An 18723-nucleotide genomic window follows, 5' to 3' on the forward strand; every position below is an offset into this window, starting at 1 on the left:
CCACAAAAGCATGGCGGGGTCGGAAAATCCGATCCATCATCCTGTTGAAAGTCGCTGGAGCATTCATAAGACCAAAAGGCACGACCAAAACTCATGACCTCCTTTGGCAAGGCACCTTCAAGCTTCATCAATCATATTACATAATTCTGTTTTGGCCAAATCCCAAAAGTGAGCAAGTAAACTTAAGATCGTCCTCATACAGATGTATATATATGTAGGAGAAAGAAAGGCAAGATGTATATATATGTAGGAGAAAGAAAGGCAGATATATGAAACGTCTACTAAAGATGTAATGGGCTTATGAGACCAAAGTGATGCAATAATGTCCATTGCATGGCATATCTCATCATCATGGGTATGTGGTCGTCTCATGGAGCCATTTACCTTCGGATTTTGGCAGCAGTCATTCCTCAAGTTCGTGAAGGAGGGTTTTGGCAGTCTCATCCCTTGAGTCGTCTTCCAGGGCAAACAAACATGACTTCACACCAGCAGACTGCGCAAACTCCCTCCGCTTTTTTTTTGCAGATCGACTTACTGAAGTCCACTGTGCCATCGGGTCCAGATATCAGCACGAGTGCCGCCTCTTGAGCCAAGCATGCTCCATCCCTGCATCATGTTGAAAAATTAGGGCTTCTGTGCTACCGGCAGCCAAATCCTTCCATAGCTCTGCATGTTCCTCTGATGCATTCAGGGCCATACACACTATTGACATTGTCCTTGTTGTTATAGATACTCGTAGTAGGGATCATACAACATCCCACCAAGCTTTCTCCCAATTGGTGTCAAAGGGTGTGGCACATTGGCAGCTGCTGTGTCTCTTCCCCACTACCTTGAATCATGCCCCTCTATGCAGCATCTCTTTCCCACAACCTCTCCAATTGGACTCCTTGGTGAATGGATGCTAACTTATGGACAGATACATAGTGTGAATACCATGACTATAGACCACGTGTAAACGGTGACGGGCCTGCCCATCAAAGGCAGGATGGGTGCCCAGGCCGCGTGTAACCACTCTTAGACACAGGGTTCGTTGTGTCAGATGCCGTGGAGGGATGGATGCTCAGTGATGGAATGATCAAAACATGGGGAGTGAACAAAGTAAGTAGCCAATGTAAGACTACATAAGTTCTTTTTTTTGGAGTGGGGAATGGTTTTTTATTCATTAATTATTGCTGCCAATTCTGCAGAAAGTCCTTCGAGGATCAACTTTCAAGACTAGATGCTATAAGGAGGCACTTTGGATACATGTATGTGGCATTCCAGGTGGATTCAAGAGCATCTTTGAGGATGCAAGCCATGGAGCTTCTCTCAGAGGTCATGCAGAGCATCACCATGCATCTCTTTACCCTACAGATCATTTGCCACATTATCATGGCAACGTTTGCAAGGACAGCCTCATGTCCAGAGGCGATGTGGATGCTCAACACCATGCATCCCTTAACTGTGCATGCCATCCTCCACATCATTGTGATTACATTCTCAAGGCAAACCTCGTGTCCACACACCATGTGGATGCATCTGAAGCACAACACCATACCTCCCTTAACCCCAAATATCATGCTAACATACACAGCGCTGGCCTCATGTCGACAGGCCATGTGGATGCATCTGAAGCACGATGCCATGTGGATCCTAACTGTGAGGATGATCTGCGACATTGTCACGGCAAAATTTACAAGGCTAATGCAGTCCACATGGATGTATCTGAAGCAAAAAGCCATGCATCCGTCAACTCTGAATACCATCTGCCACGGTGTGACAATGTTTGCATGGCCAGCCTTATGTGCACAGGCCATGACGATGCATTTGCAGCACAACTGCGTGCATCCCTTAAACCTCAATACCATCTACCTGATCATACAAAAATCTGCAAAGTGGGCCTCAGGGCTAGAGGCCATGTGGATGCATCTGACATCAGTCGTTGGGAGATGCTTAGCTCAGATGAGGTGCTTGCTCTTTTGAGTGAGATGGGTGATCTCCCTTCGATTGATGATCTGATCTGCATCTTGCAGATGTGCAGAAGAAATAAGGATCTGAAGTATGGCAAGCAGGTGCACACTCATGTGTGCAAGATTGGACTGGAGGCTCACAGAATAGTTGGGAACCACATTGTTCAAATGTTTGCTGAGTGTGGTAGTGTCTCCGATGCACAGCAGGTTTTTTCACTTCTGATGAATCAGAATGTGTATACGTGGACTTCTCTCATGTTAGGATACATTCAATGTGGACAAAGCTACCATGTGATCAGTATGTACCAGAAAATGCAGGAGATTAGTTTATATCCTAGCAGCTATACACTTGTGACTCTACTGAAGGCTTCTGCTCGGCTGAAGGACATTGAAAGAGGCAGAGAGATTTATGTCAAGATCACACAGAGAGGATTTGAGAGAGATCTCTTTGTAGGTAGCACTCTAGTTGACACGTATGCCAAATGTGGCTTACTTTTAGAGGCTGAGGATGTCTTTGACAAGCTGCCTATTCGGAATGTTGTTTCATGGAGTGCAATCATTACAGCATATATGGAACATGAATGTGCTCATGAAGCGCTCAGGTGTTTAGAACAAATGCAGCTTGAGGGTGTCTCTCCGGATGCCATAACTTTCATTCCCATTTTGAAAGCTTGTGGCAGCATAGGAGCAATAGAAAAGGCCCAAGAAATACACCACTACATCACACAGAAGGGGTTGGAAAGGGAAGGGCTTGTTGGCAACAGCTTAGTTGACATGTATGCTAAATGTGGTTCACTTTCAGAAGCATGTGGAGTATTTGACAAGCTGCCATTTCGAGATGTAGTGTCTTGGACAGCTCTGATTGCAGGTTACAGTGCACATGGATCTTCTGAGGAGTTGCTGCTTTGTTTTGAGAAGATGCAGCTAGAGGGTGTCTCTCCTGATGCAACCACCTTTGCTTCTGTTTTGAAAGCGTGTGGCAGCATTGGAGCCATAGAAAAGGGTCGAGAAATACACAGGAAGGCTGAAGAAAAGGAACTCGACTGTGAACTTTTTGTCTGCAGCACTTTGGTTGACATGTATGCCAAGTGTGGCTCACTTTTAGAGGCACAGGAATCTTTTGATAAGCTGCCAGTTCGAGATGCTGTGTCATGGAATGCACTAATTGCAGGATATGCAGAACATGGACCTTGGCAAGAGGTGCTGAGCTGTCTTGAGCGGATGCAACTGGATGGCATCTGTCAGGGTGCTGTTACCTTTGTCTGTGCCTTGAAAGCGTGTGGCAATATGGGAGCCTTAGACAAGGGCCAGGAAATGCACACAGGCTGCACACTGAGAGCTTTTGATAGGGACTTTTCTGTTGGCAGCACTTTGGTTGACATGTATGCTAAATCTGGCTCGCTTTCAGAGGCACGGGATGTCTTCGACAAGTTTCATGTTCGTGATGTTGCATCATGGAATGCAATGATAAAAGCGCATGGAATCAACCAGGAGGGTGACATAGCTGTACATTTGTTTGAGTGTATGCAAGAACAGGGGGTGAAGCCAGATGCTGTCACATTCACATGCCTTCTCAAAGCATGTAGTCGTGCCTGCCTCGTGCAGAAGGGCTGGGAGTTTTTCGAGGCGATGACTAGAGACTATGGTATTATGCCGACAACAGATCATGTGAGTTGTATGGTGGATCTTCTTGCGCGGTCAGGGAAGCTGGATGAGGCAAGGAAACTACTTCAAACTATGCCACGTTCTCCATCTGATGAAATTTGGCGAGCTCTACTCAGTGCTTGCAAAACTCACACAGAACCAGATTTAGGGCTGAAATGTTTTGAGCAGCTTGTCCAACTGAATCCAGAATGTGCAGCTTCCTACGTGCTCATGTCTAACATCTATGGAAGCCATGGAGAGTGGGACCACGCGTACAGACTAGAGGAGATTAGGAAGCATGTGGGGGCCAAGAAAACACCTGCAAGTGCATTGATAGAGGTGAACAAGAAGGTGCATGAGTTTCTGGTAGGTAGCTATCAAAGCAAAGAGATTTCACACTTCTTAGAAACCTTGAGCTTGCGCATGGTGAATTATGGGCATGTGCCTGATCTAGATGGGGTCATAAGACTCATCCCTGATAAGGAGCATGGAGCAGCATTATGTGAGTTTACACCATAACTTTTGGGTGTCCTCAGGCACTTCCTCTGTGGGATTCTACACAACGATAGGTAATCATGAATTATTTGAATCCCAAAGGACTTATTTATGGATGTAGGAATACTAACTTTACCTTGCTTCTAGAAACTTTTGCAGAATCTTTCTACGAAAACAAGCTGCAGGTAGTTATGATGTTCTGAAAGAAAAGGGCAGTGCTTGGAGGCAAAGAACTCAAACCCTATACTGATTGGTTTCCCAATGAATATTCCAAGATTAGGCCCTCTAAAATCAAAGAATTAAAGAGTGTTATTTAAGCTGTAATTTCATGGAAATTAGAAAAACATTGTGGGAGCCATAACTAGAGTTGTAGATCTACGGACTAGTATGCATGTTATTGGAAAAGATAAAGACATAGTTTCATGCTTGAGTCTTCAATCCTCAATTGGCTTAAAAAGTGATGAGTATGACTTATTGGAAGAGTTATTATGTCTTCACATCTTAGGTCAAGATCAACTTGAAAGGGATTATTGGTGGGTGCCTCAATATTGAGCAAGTATTGAAGGACACATTCCCGTAGCACCCAGAGAGCAAGGAGATCAAACCAAGCAACATTTAGCTTAAAAGGTGTGAAACTTAGTCAAGATCTTCATACATGTGAAAGTGGGTAAGTGATAATTCAAGAATCCCGATGGCAAGGGAATATTGATAAAGCACCTGGAGTGTATCTCCAGAATCATAAAGCCAAGAAGAGTATTGATGAATATATGTCAACCAATGTGAGCTTGGAGTCAAAGCACACGGAGTGCATCTCCAGAATCATAAAGCCAAGAAGAAGAGATAGACTAATAAGGAATCTTTGAAGGGAACGCTCCAATATTTTGTGAGTGAAAGAAGGGGTTGGTCCGACAAGTTTAACGAGTGAACTATTGGATTACATGACTTAAGAGATTGGAGCAGGCCTCTCTAAGATCTGATGCAATAATGTCTTGTTTTATATTGGATCCTATTTCATGCATGTGCTAAATAAAAAGATGTGCAACACTATAATAAAAATTGGATGACATGTATTATTTTACATTGGATCATATTTCATGCATGTACTAGTTAATAAAGATTGCATGACTCTATGGGGTACTTAATGTTGGGTTGAGGGGGACCAAGCTCACATGCGCACACATAGATTGACACGCATGAGAGCAAGAGAGTTGGAATAGTTCTTCTAGATAAGCAAATGTGAGAACTTAAGTACCACGTGCTTGGATGTCGGAACTTAAGTACCACAATCCAAGCGGGTGGTCACACGGGAAAACCATTTTCAACAAGAAGGTAAAAAATGTCCGTGTACAAGAGTCCGTTCACACTAGAACGACCATGAGGTATGCATAGCACGTGTAACAAACCCCATGGAGTGAATCATATGAATATATATCGAAAATAGCAGATCAATCCCCAAATGGTAGTAACCCTAAAGCCTTGTGGAAGACTTCAAACTTTTCTCTCGGAAGAGCTTTCGTAAAAAAAACTGTTATGTTGTCCTATGTAGATACGTACACCATGTCGATCTCTCTAGTATAGAGCCTTTCCTTGACATAATGATAATACACCTCAATGTGCTTTGTGCGAGTATGGAAAATTGGATTCCTTATAACTGCCATTACACTCTGAGTATCAGTGTATATAGAAGTGGAGGACTGTTGTCCACACATAGATATTCCAATAGGTGTATGAGCCATACACATGCAACTGTAGCTATAAATGCTATCTGTATTTAACCTCATAACTAGAGGTGGCCATTGTAGGTTGTTTCTTGCTGAGCCATGAAATGCATGATCCACCAAGGATGAAATAGTTGCTACAAGTGGATGCTCTTGTGTTTTAAGAATCGGCCCAATTGCTGTTTGTAAAAGTATGCAAGGAAGATAATGAGCCTTTGCCATAGAAGAGACCCAATGTCTGAGTACCTTTTAGATAACGAAAGACATGTTTCAAAGCTTGTCAATGCTTTGTGTTGAGTATAAATCTATTCAACTGGGAAACCCAAAACTGAATATCTAACCGAGTGACCGGCTTACCTAGGATTGTTCCTCCTGTAGTAATAAGGACACCAACTCATCAAATGAGTACAAGTTGGCATTCAACCAAAAAAGGGTAGTAGCAAAGTTCTGAAAGGAATCCAACAATCCACCAAGAATTGTGGATACAAGCAAACTATCAAGAATGATCTCATCTTATGTTTGTTGCCACCTACTCCTTGAGGTCTTTGATCCTCATGATATAAGCATCAAAACTGAATCACCCTCTATCATGTGCTTCAACTCTATTTTTTGAGATAGCCACACACACCTTTGATACAATGAAAAAATTACATCCCATATGTGTTTGGTTGAAGTACATGACTTTATGTGAAGGACGATGTGTCTCTTGCATGATAGGGCAATCAATGCATGTACATGTGCATCCTTTCCATCCTACTTGGATCCCAATTGGCTTGCTCCTGTGAGAAAGGAACTGAAGCGGACAAGACACTTAAAAGCATGGATAGGAGGGTGTCACCATACCTGTTAGTGAGCTTGAGCTCTGGCATACTCAATGACCAGAAAGGGTCGTCATAGGTGTGTGTCATGGAGTGAGACCTTCTTTAGAGACTTTAAAGTCTTGGATTTCTCAGCAATGGGAGAACAAGAATATCAAAGTGCTTCATGTGCAATACCTACCCAACAACTACTATCTGTTTTTTTTTGAGAACTCTACTATTGCTCTGCAGATTGTTAGTCATGGGCCATGGCTAATAAGAAATACTCCCCTTTCTGTTTTTAATTGGTTTCTTGGTTTTAACCCAAAAGGTCCTAGACCTACAAAGATACCTGTTTGGGTAGACTTCCTAGATCTCCCCATAGACCTTTATCCCTGGTTGAAAAACATAGGAGGTTATGTGGGCAAAGTGCTTCGACAGAGGGCCAGAGGAGGGATCAACCCTAAATGGGATCCCCAACTCCTAATAGAAGTGGATGTTAGCTCTGATCTGAAAACTTTTGTTCTTGTAAAAGATTCCTCAAGTAAATCTCTTCATCTTCAAAGAGTTCTCTACAAAAATTTACCCAATGCCTGCTTCCAATGTATGAAACAAGGTCATTTCATAAAAGACTGCCCTGATTTAAAGCCTCCATCCCCCCCAGGAAGTTCATGTCCAAAACAAAACTGATGATTTTCAGCCAGTCAGCAAAAAAAAAAGCTTCTGTCAAAGCTAATAAGGGAACAAAGCCCTCTACCTCCAAGAATAGGAATACATATAGCCCCCTATTGGAAAATGTTTTTGATCCTTTCAATTATGATTTAATTGCTTCTCCTAAATGTAACATAGAGAAGGTCCATGAAGAAGTAAAAGTCCTAGATCAGGAAGAGAAGAAGACTTCAGAGGAAACATTTGCTAATCTAAAACAGCAGGAAGGTGGGGGTCCTCAACCTGACCCTTCAGCCAAAAAGCCCCCTCAAAGCCCCATGGATAGGACCAGGGGCATGTCTTAAGACTCCTCTTCAGATTCAAAGGGTGATTCAATTCCCAACACACAAGGCTCTCAAGCACCCCTCCAAGATGATATCATCTTTGCTGCTCAACTAGAAGATCAAGACAAGATTCTAAAAGAGATGGACAGCCCAAGGGATAGCCCATCTATTGTTGACATCCTCACGACTCAGGCTGAGGAGGAGAGCCTTCCTTCAACAACCTCATCTAAATCCAAAAGGAAGAAGGAACCTTGCAAAGATCCCACAAGGCTATCTGTCTCTCTGGCTAAACCCTCTAAAATCAGTAAAAAATGAAGACACCTCCATTCCAGAGGCTACACTTTGAACTGCAAAGGGCTAAACCCTCTAAAATCAGTAAAAAATGAAGACACCTCCATTCCAGAGGCTACACTTTGAACTGCAAAGGGCTAAAAGATCCCATAAGGGCCCATATCATAAAAAATTGGTTAAAAGACCCGAACTCTAAGCCTGACTTCATGTGTCTGTAGGAACTGAAAGTGTCTGGTCAGTCTCTTCTTTCTAACCTCTTGAGAATTGGTGCTGGTTATAAATGGTATCACACTGATCATCAAAGTGGTAAAGGTGGGGCTACTATAGGAATAGCATAGAAATATAGCAATCTTGTTACTAATGTTCATAAAGCTTCCAATGATACCTGCATAGCAATAACATTAGATAGCCCTTTTAATTTCACTGTGGTTTCAATATATGCTTCCAACTCTTTGACTGACAGGGCTTCAACTTGGGATGAATTGTCAAAACTGCCTAACCCATGCATATCTGCAGGAGATTTTAACATGGTTGAAATTTTGGAAGATAGATGGAATAAGTTGGGGCAAACAATCAATGGCAGTGAGAAGCAAGCATGGGACAAAATGCTTTTTGAGCTAAACATGTTGGATGTTTCTCAGAATACTGGTTTCACATGGTCAAACAAGCAGCAAGGCAACTGTTTCAGGGTAGCCAAGCTAGACAGGTTTTACATGAATGCTGATCTTCTGCAGGAATACTAGCAGGTAAATTGTCAGAAGGATTGCTCTCTTTCGCTCTCTGATCATTTCCCTGTTACTATTGAGTTGCACAAAGATGAATGCTCATATAAGGCAGGCTGGCCACATATGGATCAGTCTCTTTTGTCTATTGGTATTGTTCAGCAAAAAGTAAAAGAAGCTTTTGCCTGTTCTTTTGGTATGTATGCATCTGCTTTCAAAGCCTGGGACCAAGCTGTTAAGGAAACTCAAAAAATCCTAACAAATTTTAAGAAGAAAGCTAGAGAGATTAGGACATGCAGAAGGATGATGGTATCATCTCAAATCTCTGACCTAGAGTCTAAAAATGATCATGGTAGTCCTCCTTCCTTCGCTCTATTGGAGCTTAAAAATAAGCTCAAACAGGAAGAACTTCTAGCTGCTAAGGCCTCCTTGCTTTGGACTAGAGAATTTTGGGATGGAAAACTTGATAAACCTAATAAAGGCATGTTTAATTTGCTGAGAAAAAAGAAAATCAAGGATTTCATTCCCTTTCTGAAAGATTCTTCTGGCAGACTTGTGAGCTCTCATAAAGATAATCTAAAAGTGGTTGAGGACTTCTTTTCTGGCATTTTTTATTCTCCCCCTCAAAGAGGGGCTGACCAGACTCAGGCAAGGGCTCTTATTGCATTGAAAAGGAAGAAATTGCTTCCTCCCTCTCTTGCTAAAATATTTGATCAGCCCCTTATAGAGGGGGAGTTGAGAGACACTATCTCCTCTTTGAAAGTTGGTAAATCACCTGGTCTTGATGGATTGCCCAATGAGTTCTTTCAGGTTTATCAAGAATTTCTTATCCCTCATCTTCTTAAAGTCTGGTAGGAGGCCTTAAACCTAGGAGCCCTCCCTACTTCTGTTAACACTGGTGTGGTTAAACTGATACATAAAAGGGGGGAGAAGGAGGACCTAGGTAACTGGAGACCAATAACTTGTCTGACTTCTGCATATAAAATCTTCTCTCTCTCTCTAGCTAGAAGGATCAGTCCTATTATGAAAGCGATTATCCTGCCTGAGCAAAAAGGATTTATAAAAGGTAGATTTATTCTTGATGCAATTTGGGAAGCAATTGAGCATGCAGATTGAAACTAATCAAATATTTATGTTCTTCAAGATTGATTATGACAAGGCTTATGATAGGATGGAATGGGACTTCATCTTTCAGTCCTTACATGATGTTGGTTTTGGGAAACTCTTCATAAAATTCATTTCAGTTCTATTTGGTAATACACATGCAAGAATTGCTTTGAATGGGGAACTCATTGATGCTTTTCCTCTTAGGAAAAGCTTAAATCTGATGGAATCATACGATAGGTTACCATGACGAGACCTGCAGAACCCCAGGGGTGGTCGGGCGGATGATTATGAGCTCTTGGGAGATGGTTTCCCATGATGTATAAAACCAGTAATGGATATGTCATTGGGTTTATCTATCTTGCATATGCGTTTTGATTCAGTGATGTCTCAGACTTGTGTTATTTTATGTGGGAATGTCTTATAATGATTCAATTGTGTGTGGGAATGTCTTTTTAATTTATTATTTTGGTATATTCGTGGATATTGTACGGAATACGTGTGATAGGTTTCATCTTTTGTTTTAAATTTTTATTTTTAGTTTATCCATGCACATCCCTTCCACAATGAACACTTGAGTGTGCAAAATCATTAGTTAAGTAATTTGGAGCCTCATTCCTTGATTTCTCATCACCATTGTTGCCACTTTGCTCTTTTATGCATCCATGGTTTATCATTATATAACATCCTTGTGTAACACATGCTCTTGCATCACCCACTCCACCCGCTTGCTGACGCCTCAAGCTCTCTTCGCATTATTTTAATTAGTGTCCCTACTAATAGCAATTTTGGAAAGCTAAGTTAACCAAAATAGAAATGTAGCATACATATAAACATATAAACAACGTAAAACACCACCATGCACTAGCATACTAGATTGTTATATGTAACGACATCACAAAAGAAACATCTAGTCTTGTGGGAACCTTTCATAGAAAACTGCTAGACAGTCACTAGGCATCTTATTCAGTGATGCTAACTCTCAAAGTTAAAAACCCTAAGAAAAAATTCACACGCACACACACACACACACGCACGCGCGCACACACACACAAATACAGAAGAGATGGAGAGAGGGATGGGGTGTATGTTTTCGTTAACACATCATATAAATGGGTAAAGTCTCTAGCCTGAAATACTTCTTATATTGCATATCTAGATCCATCAGGTGGGGTTATCCATAAGAGAAAGATCATTTTAATTAAAAATTATCAAAACAATCCAAAGTCTAACTTTGATGCTTGACTCTTAAGCATACCAAAATGCCATGTATAGAGTTTTGTTCTCTTTCAACTTCTTCAAGAGGCAAGGAGGGAGAATAGATGTGTGCTTGTTTACTTGAAGCATGGCAAGGGTGGATTGCACCAAGAAAAGCTATGGAAGCTTGTAATTGTGTTAGTGAAAAAGTATCATGATTATGGAATAATTAGTGAATGGCCAATATTGGCTTTTATAGTAGACATTGGGTTCACACTACATTAATATGTGCCCATGCCCATGCCAAAGCCACATTCACTTTTACATCTTATTGTCCTTGGCCCATGGCCCATGTACAATATACAAACAATATTTAGCCCATGGCCATTAACCCATAAGGCCATGGCCCCCTTATTTCATTACAAACCATCCCCACCCAAGTATGTTTCGTCCTCGAAATATGCATCATGTCGAAGAACCAAAATATCTCTACATGAGTGAGGCATCAATGAAGGCCATCAATCAACATTTGATGTAAAATCTGTCCAAGAGAGCTTTCATGAGCAATAAGATCATCCCACATCCAACAAATGCTCTCCGGAACCTTATCCAAGTATGCCCATAGGTACCACATGCTCCCCATGTGGTGTTACTTGCATGATATCCACATCTTGAGCATCAAATAGGCCACATAACATTAAATTACAGAAAATTTCAGCAATCCAATTTACTGTTGTAAGCCTCAATGTACTCCTTTAGATGCTTCCAATAAATGCTTAAACCCTTGTAGTATAGTTGCGGGCTGCCAAGTAGCTATATCTTGGGGTAATCCCTTCCACTTGATTAGGTATTCGCACAAGGTTCGGTTGCAAAATACCCTTTCTCTCATGCCCAACACCTTCTCGGGAATGTACTCCACCAATCCATCTTCACTCATGGGAGGGAGTTCATCCACAACACTTGCACTTCCCTGGACCACATGGAAGACATCATGAATCTTTGTTGTGGTTGGAAGTAGTAATTGATTGGCCACTTCTCCAACTCTCCTTATCACCTTGATTGGCCCATAAAAGCGATGTGTAAGCTTCGTGTTTGTGTTGCCCTTGAGAGAACCATACCGGGTCTTGGGAATCCTCAAGAAGACATAATCCCCTTCTTTGAACTCCAATGGTCTCTGATGTGCATCTTCAAAGTGCTTCATCTTCTCTTGAGACTTCTTGATGTTCTCCTTGCATGTTTGCAAAAGAACTTGCATTCTTTCCACCTCATCCTTTGTATTGGGATTCATATCATCATTCTTGAATGCTACAATTGGCACATGCACCTTGTACCCATACATAGCCTCAAAATGCGACATTCCAATACTCACATGGTATGTGCTATTGTAAGCGAACTCCGCCAAATGCAACCATTCATCCCATGCATGTTGTGTCTCATAGCAATAATGCCTCAAGTAAGTCTCAAGCCACTTGTTCACCCTTTTGGTTTGACCATCGGTTTTTGGGTGATAGGCCGTACTTGGGGTCAATTGGGTGCCCATACTCTCAAACAATGTATGCCAAAATGTGCCCATAAACTTGACATCTTGGTCACTCACAATTTGTTGTGGCATACCATGTATGTGAAACACACTCTCCATGAATTGATGTTGTGCAACCATAGATGCCGAAAACTTCACTTTTGTTGGCACAAAATGGGCAGCTCTTGTCAACCGATCAACCACTACATAAATGTTGTCCCACCCCTTCTTAGTGATAGGAAGGCCGGTAATAAAATCCATAGTAATGTGTGTCCATTTGCCTTCCGGAATAGGTAAGGGGGCTGAAGCAAGCCACCGGGCTTTTGTGTGGGATCTTTGTTGAGTTGACATGGCATATATTTGGAGACAAACTCCTTCACATCCCTCCAAAAGCCTTTCCAATGAAAGCTCTTTCAAATGGCATCATAGGTTTTAAACAAACCCTAATGTCCCGCCATGGGAGAAGAATGCATCTCAATCATCACTTCTTGCTTGAAAGCTGAATGTGGCACAAGATACACCTTCTCCTTGTAGCAAAGGAGTCCATTTTGCAACCAGAAATGAGGTAAATCATCACATGTACCATGCTATAATTTCTGCATCATATGTGCGGCCTCTTTGTCTAACATGTACTCCTCTTGGATATCATCAATCCAATCCTTGTGAACCTCCATGATGGCAAATAATGTGCATGCCCGCATTCTAGAGAGTGAATCTGCCACCACATTAACAAAGCTTGTTATTGCTATTACCACTGGGGTCAAATGCAAATTCCCCATCTGGTGTAGTGTCATGTTCACCATCACATTCAATACATTCTTCCGAAGCTTCGAACTCTCTATCTTCGTCTTCATCCACTTCTTCGAAAAAGATCATGTTAATGGTGACATTGTGTGCCTTGCAAGACTTGGCATGCTCCTTACTCCACTTTTCTCCACATTTGAAGCATAAATTTTTGCTTCTCATCTCGTTCAAACGGTCCTCCCTCATAAATTTGCTTTTGTTCACACCACTAGGAGGTTTCCCGTCTCCAAAAGAAGGCCTATTTGAAGCATTGCCAAACCTGTAATTTGTCGTGTCCCACCACTACCACCATACACGGTAGGAAACTTGGGCACATTTGAAGTAGTGTTGGCATCCTGAGGTTGCTTTGTAGAAGAGTTTGAGCCAAAATCTGGCCGCCCATAGCTACGACTTGCCCAAGAATGAGTGTCCTTTTCCTCATAGATCTCAGCTAACATCATAGCTTCTTTAAGTGTGCGTAGCCTTTGAGCTTTGACATTGGCTCCAATGTTGCTCCGCAACCCCTTGATGTACTTTACCACCTTGAAATCTTCTCCGAAGCCATTGACATGAAGAACGGGCTTGAGGAATTTGTGAGTGTAATCCTTAACACTTGATCCTCGTTGTTCCAAATTATCCCACTCACAAACCAACTTGTCCCTATGCAACTTGGAAGTGAATGCATCTCTCATATCATCCTTGAAAGCATCCCATGTTGTTATCTCATAGTGTTGAGATTTTAGATGCCTCCACCATGCATGAGCATATCCTTCCAAATGCAAAGTGGCATAATAGACCTTGGCCCTCTCACTCCGTGGGTTCATCTCAAAATAGAGATCCATTTTGCTGACCCACTCTTCAAACTCTTCATTAGAAGTGGCCTCGCCATTGAACTTGGCAAATATGATCTTATCCTTAATGCCTTTGAACTCATCATGATCTTCTTGAGCATGTCTATCCACATGAGTACCTCGATCCATGAATGAGTGTCGATCCCTACAAACCATGTGATCCCCATGCATCTCATCATCCATCATCCATTCAAAATGGTCTTCATGCTCCACATATCTTGATCCAAACGCATGGTAATCACTTGCGGCATGTGCATGCATCCGAGAAGATTGCCCCACATGTCCTTTCCCTTGTGCATCACTTGGTGTAGAAGCATACATAGTGTTATGCATTACCCCAAAAGAAGAGTGCATGGTTGGGTTGGTCTTCTCTTTGTCCATCCGCATCATACCATCCATGTCCCCAAACACAATGCCTTCGCTTGATCTAGAAGCATCCATGAAATTGGGGCGATGAGAGGGACTACCGACATCATGTATCCATTCCCCACATGAGTTTGTTGTTGTCTTGCTTGCTCAAGACTACCCTTGACCTCACTTTTGATGTCATCTCGGGGAGACCCTTCATCTCTTCAATCATTGGCTTCATCATTGATTCCACCATGCCTCTCATCATCATCATCATTTGGCTCATATCACAAGGCATAGAAGGCATTGCATTGGTATTGACATTGGCATCCACCACATGCACTTGAACATTGCTAGTTGTGGCATAATGTGTACCTCCTTGTACGTAACATGCCCGTTGTTCCTCATTGGCCATAGTGTATCCAGCCTTTTGCATTGCCTCACCCTCCACATTCTCTACATGCTCCATGTTGTCCAGATCCTTCAAATCTTGAGGCACAAGCAATTGCTTGTTTGGTCTCCCTTTTGGCATGGGCAGCTAAAAATGCAAGAGGTCGTAGATAAGGTAAATGGTGTCCAAATCTAGTGATCTTTGGCTCTATAGATCTGCCCTGGAGTCTACTGGACACCTATGATGAGAAACTTGAGGTTCCGGGTGTCCTAGTATTCTCTGTTTTGGGATTTGCAGGCAGAGGTATAGGAGGCTGAAACACTAATTTGGCTCTATCTTGGGCTCCGGTTATCGAAATTTGAAACTTTTTGGTTCAAATCAAAGCCCTCAATGAGCACTACGAACAAGTATAAGGCTGGTTATGAGATCCAAAATACCCTAGGACTAAATTAGGGTTTATATATTTATGCAAAACCTAAATTGGCATCACCTCGGGTATCAGATTTGGGTAGTTGATAGCTTGATGGAAAGAGGGAAATGAGTGCTACTAAAGGGTGTAAAAGGATTAGCAAGTTGGATTAGGGTTTATGATTGAATTAGGCTTTTCAGATTTAAAAAAAACCCTAATTTGGTGACCCTAGAGATGTCCGATTCGGGGTAGCTATGGCTTGTTACAAAGCTCTTGATTGGATCTAGAAGAGGGTATAAATGGCTTGGCAAATGATTATAGTCCCAAGAACTAAATCAAGCTTTTCTCCTCAACCAAAAAAGGGTATTCTTGGAAAATTCCGATAGCATTTCCCCTATTTTTGCTTCCGAATGTCAATTTCCAAATCAAATCAAAATCATCCAATTTACTTGCTCATCTCTTGTCCAATACCAATAGCATCAATTCCCATCTCATGACATTAAGAAATGATCAAAGTTGATCAATGAGCCCCATTGCCCGCATGCATCAAAACCTCTTGTTGCTTATGCATACATTGTAGACTTGCTATCACATGTCCAATGATTTTGCCACTTAGATGCAATGGAATGTCGATGGTGTTCATCGGTGTAGCGCGTTGAAGCTTGCCGATCTCCCAACCAAGCTCTTCCCACCCTCGTACCTAGTCCGAATCTAGGCACAAGTTGGGGCCATGTCTTCACCACCGGTTACATAGTCCTCCACCGTGCCGCTTTACCATGGCACTCACGACACCGTAGATTCAAGCCATGCTCCTCCCTCGGCCTCTCCGCCACGGCCTCTCCGCCAATGCCTGAGGTACCTTCACCACATACTAGATTCTATGAAATGAAGTGGGTACAATGTGAGGTGAGGTGTGCTTGCTTGAATCAAATGAGTGAGTTGGAGATCTTACACATATGAGGCATGACTCATGCCAACCATTTCATATGAATTACATCAAGAGAATGAACTCATGCTTCACTAATACTCATGTGTCTCCATCCATCCAAGTACATAAGCAAACCAAATCAAGTAAATCCAATGGCATCAAATCAATAGACAATGTATGTGTAATTCCAAAGCATAGAATGGCATCCCTCACAATTGGCTCAATTCACACGTCACATGAATGTCCAATGGCATTCAAGAGGCATACCCTATGCCAAAATTTGATCCATATGGCATCCAAATATCACATGGAGTGGTAACCAATGATGAGCATAGTGCAATTAGGGCATGTACACTCCCATTCCACATCCCATTCTCACTAATTGTCCCGATTAGTCCAAAATCCCCAAATTAGTAGCTAGGGTTTGCCCAATGTGCTTATGGATGGCTTAAGCTTGCATTATACCATCATTAGCACATTAGTTAATTCCCAAGGCACACTAATGAAGAGAGGAATTGACTAATTTTTAAAAAATTAGGGTTTATGAGTAGAAAACCCTAATTAATTGCCCCCTTTGCAAGAAAATTCACCATTGAAGCAAGAACTTGCAATAGCCACTTACTAATTTGATCACCGAGGCTCCAATGCTTGAGGAATTGTTGAATGGGACTTCAATTGAATGAATCTTTGAAGAACTTCAGATTTCTGTAGAGCTGTCCATTCTTCTCTTCCCTCCTCTCCAATGTTTATATAGAAGCCTTCAAGAATCTCATCACCAGGAGCTTATGAAGCTCATTCTCAAGCTATTTTAGCATGTAGGGTTGCTGCAACACGCAGCAGCCTCACGGCTAAAAATCACGAAGACCTAGCTCACAAAGAGCCTAGGTCTATGTCATATATTCTTGAGATGTTGTGGAAGGTGTTGGGAATGAAGATCATGATAAGAATGATGCCTATTAGGGTTTGGGATGAAGAGAAATAAAGAGGGAAGAAGGCCACAATTTTTTTAAAAAAATTTGCACAAAAATGGTACTCATCCTAATCCTCTCATCAAGCTCTATAAAAACTCTCATCAAGCTCTATAAAAACTCTCAAGAATTGAAGTAAAACAGGGCATGAGTGAGGAGTAATGGCTATGGAAAGCTTGAAAGGGAAGCACAAAATGATAAGCATGATTAATAGAGAGATTAGCAGAATGATTAATTCAAATTTTCCCCAATTTTGGTCCCGCCGCCCCAAATTTTGGTCCACAGCCCAAAAATTGGTCTCCGGTTGGCCAAAATTGGACTAGTTTCCCACAAATCTCAACCAAGTCCTAACCAAATCCATCCAATCTTGTGAGATTAGGTAAGATTAAGTAGAAATTAATAAGATTAAGCTAAATTTTCAAAAAACTCATGAAAATTGGTAAAATTGGATGAAGCAAAGGATCAAAACAAGAGCTCTGATACCATTGCAAGAGGCAAGGAGGGAGAATAGATGTGTGCTTGTTTACTTGAAGCACGGCAAGGGTGGATTGTGCACTAAGAAAAGCTATGGAAGCTTGTAATTGTATTAGTGAAAAAGTATCATGATTATGGAATGATAAGTGAATGGCCAATATCGGCTTTTATAGTAGACATTGGGTTCACACTACATTAATATGGAATGATAAGTGAATGGCCAATATCGGCTTTTATAGTAGACATTGGGTTCACACTACATTAATATGTGCCCATGCCCATGCCAAATCCACATTCACTTTTACATCTTATTGTCCTTGGCCCATGGCCCAAGTACAATATACAGACAATATTTGGCCCATGGCCATTAACCCCCATAAGGTCATGGCCCCCTTATTTCATTACAACTTCTCTGCCTATTGTAGGATCATTATCCTCTCAACTCAGTAAACCAAATAGCATTCAACGTTCATTGATGGTGTACATCTTCACACTATTTGTATCACAAAATCCAAACAGATGTAAGCCTTCAAATAACAATGTCATGATGATGACAAAGGATCAACATACAAACTTTGACCACATGTATGATACATTTGATAGAGTTAATGTGCAAAATCAACATGAAAATTCTATAGGGCATTAATGTATTCAACATGTAGATACATAGCATACATGCAAAGACCAAATCAAGCAAGATACACAAAAAAGTATGCATACATAGTAGTATATGAAGATGCACTACACCATCCAAGATTCACACATGATACATAAATTGAGATTAAAAGGAGAAATTGAGTAAGATACAGATCATACCAAGTATAAACAATGCAAGTAAACATATATAGTTTACATACATACTAGATGACAATATACATGTAGACTCATAAACTAAAGAGATTGAAGAGAGATCAGATGGAGAAATTAAGTAAGATACATACATGTTATATACAAATATATAGAGATGAACCATTGTAAGTAAATACATACACAATATGTAATATGTAGATACATAGCATGCATGGTAACATAGATGGCAATGATGGATAATGTAGTAAGAAACTAAAGAGATTGGATAGAGTCTACCTCATAGCAACTGAGAAAAGCAATTTTTGTCTTTATTTGGTGATGCTTCTGATTTTT

General features: G+C 41.4%; 1 protein-coding gene across 2 annotated transcripts; it reads left to right on the forward strand.

The window, feature by feature from the left end:
* The first annotated feature begins 318 nt into the window (after nucleotides 1-318).
* Nucleotides 319-4189, forward strand: LOC147611475 (pentatricopeptide repeat-containing protein At5g27110-like). 2 transcript variants are annotated; one of them, XM_086784564.1, is made up of 3 exons: nucleotides 319-1098; nucleotides 1188-1344; nucleotides 1396-4189. In XM_086784564.1, the coding sequence occupies exons 1-3, from the start codon at nucleotides 1057-1059 to the stop codon at nucleotides 4110-4112; spliced, it is 2916 nt and encodes a 971-aa protein (XP_086640690.1). In that variant the 5' UTR covers nucleotides 319-1056; the 3' UTR covers nucleotides 4113-4189. The 2 variants fall into 2 exon arrangements, with proteins under 2 accessions (XP_086640690.1, XP_086640689.1); XM_086784563.1 differs by having other exon boundaries at nucleotides 1188-4189.
* The last annotated feature ends 14534 nt before the right edge of the window (nucleotides 4190-18723 follow it).

This window comes from Cibotium barometz, chromosome 47, assembly GCF_041138505.1.
Source record: "Cibotium barometz isolate CiBa-2024 chromosome 47, ASM4113850v1, whole genome shotgun sequence".
Classification (NCBI taxonomy): domain Eukaryota; kingdom Viridiplantae; phylum Streptophyta; class Polypodiopsida; order Cyatheales; family Cibotiaceae; genus Cibotium; species Cibotium barometz.

Coding starts and splice junctions, on each gene's coding strand:
- LOC147611475 (XM_086784563.1), top strand. CDS start 1,057: ATGCTCAGTGATGGAATGATCAAAACATGGGGAGTGAACAAA. Junction 1,099..1,187: donor AAACATGGGGAGTGAACAAA/GTAAGTAGCCAA, acceptor CCAATTCTGCAG/AAAGTCCTTCGAGGATCAAC.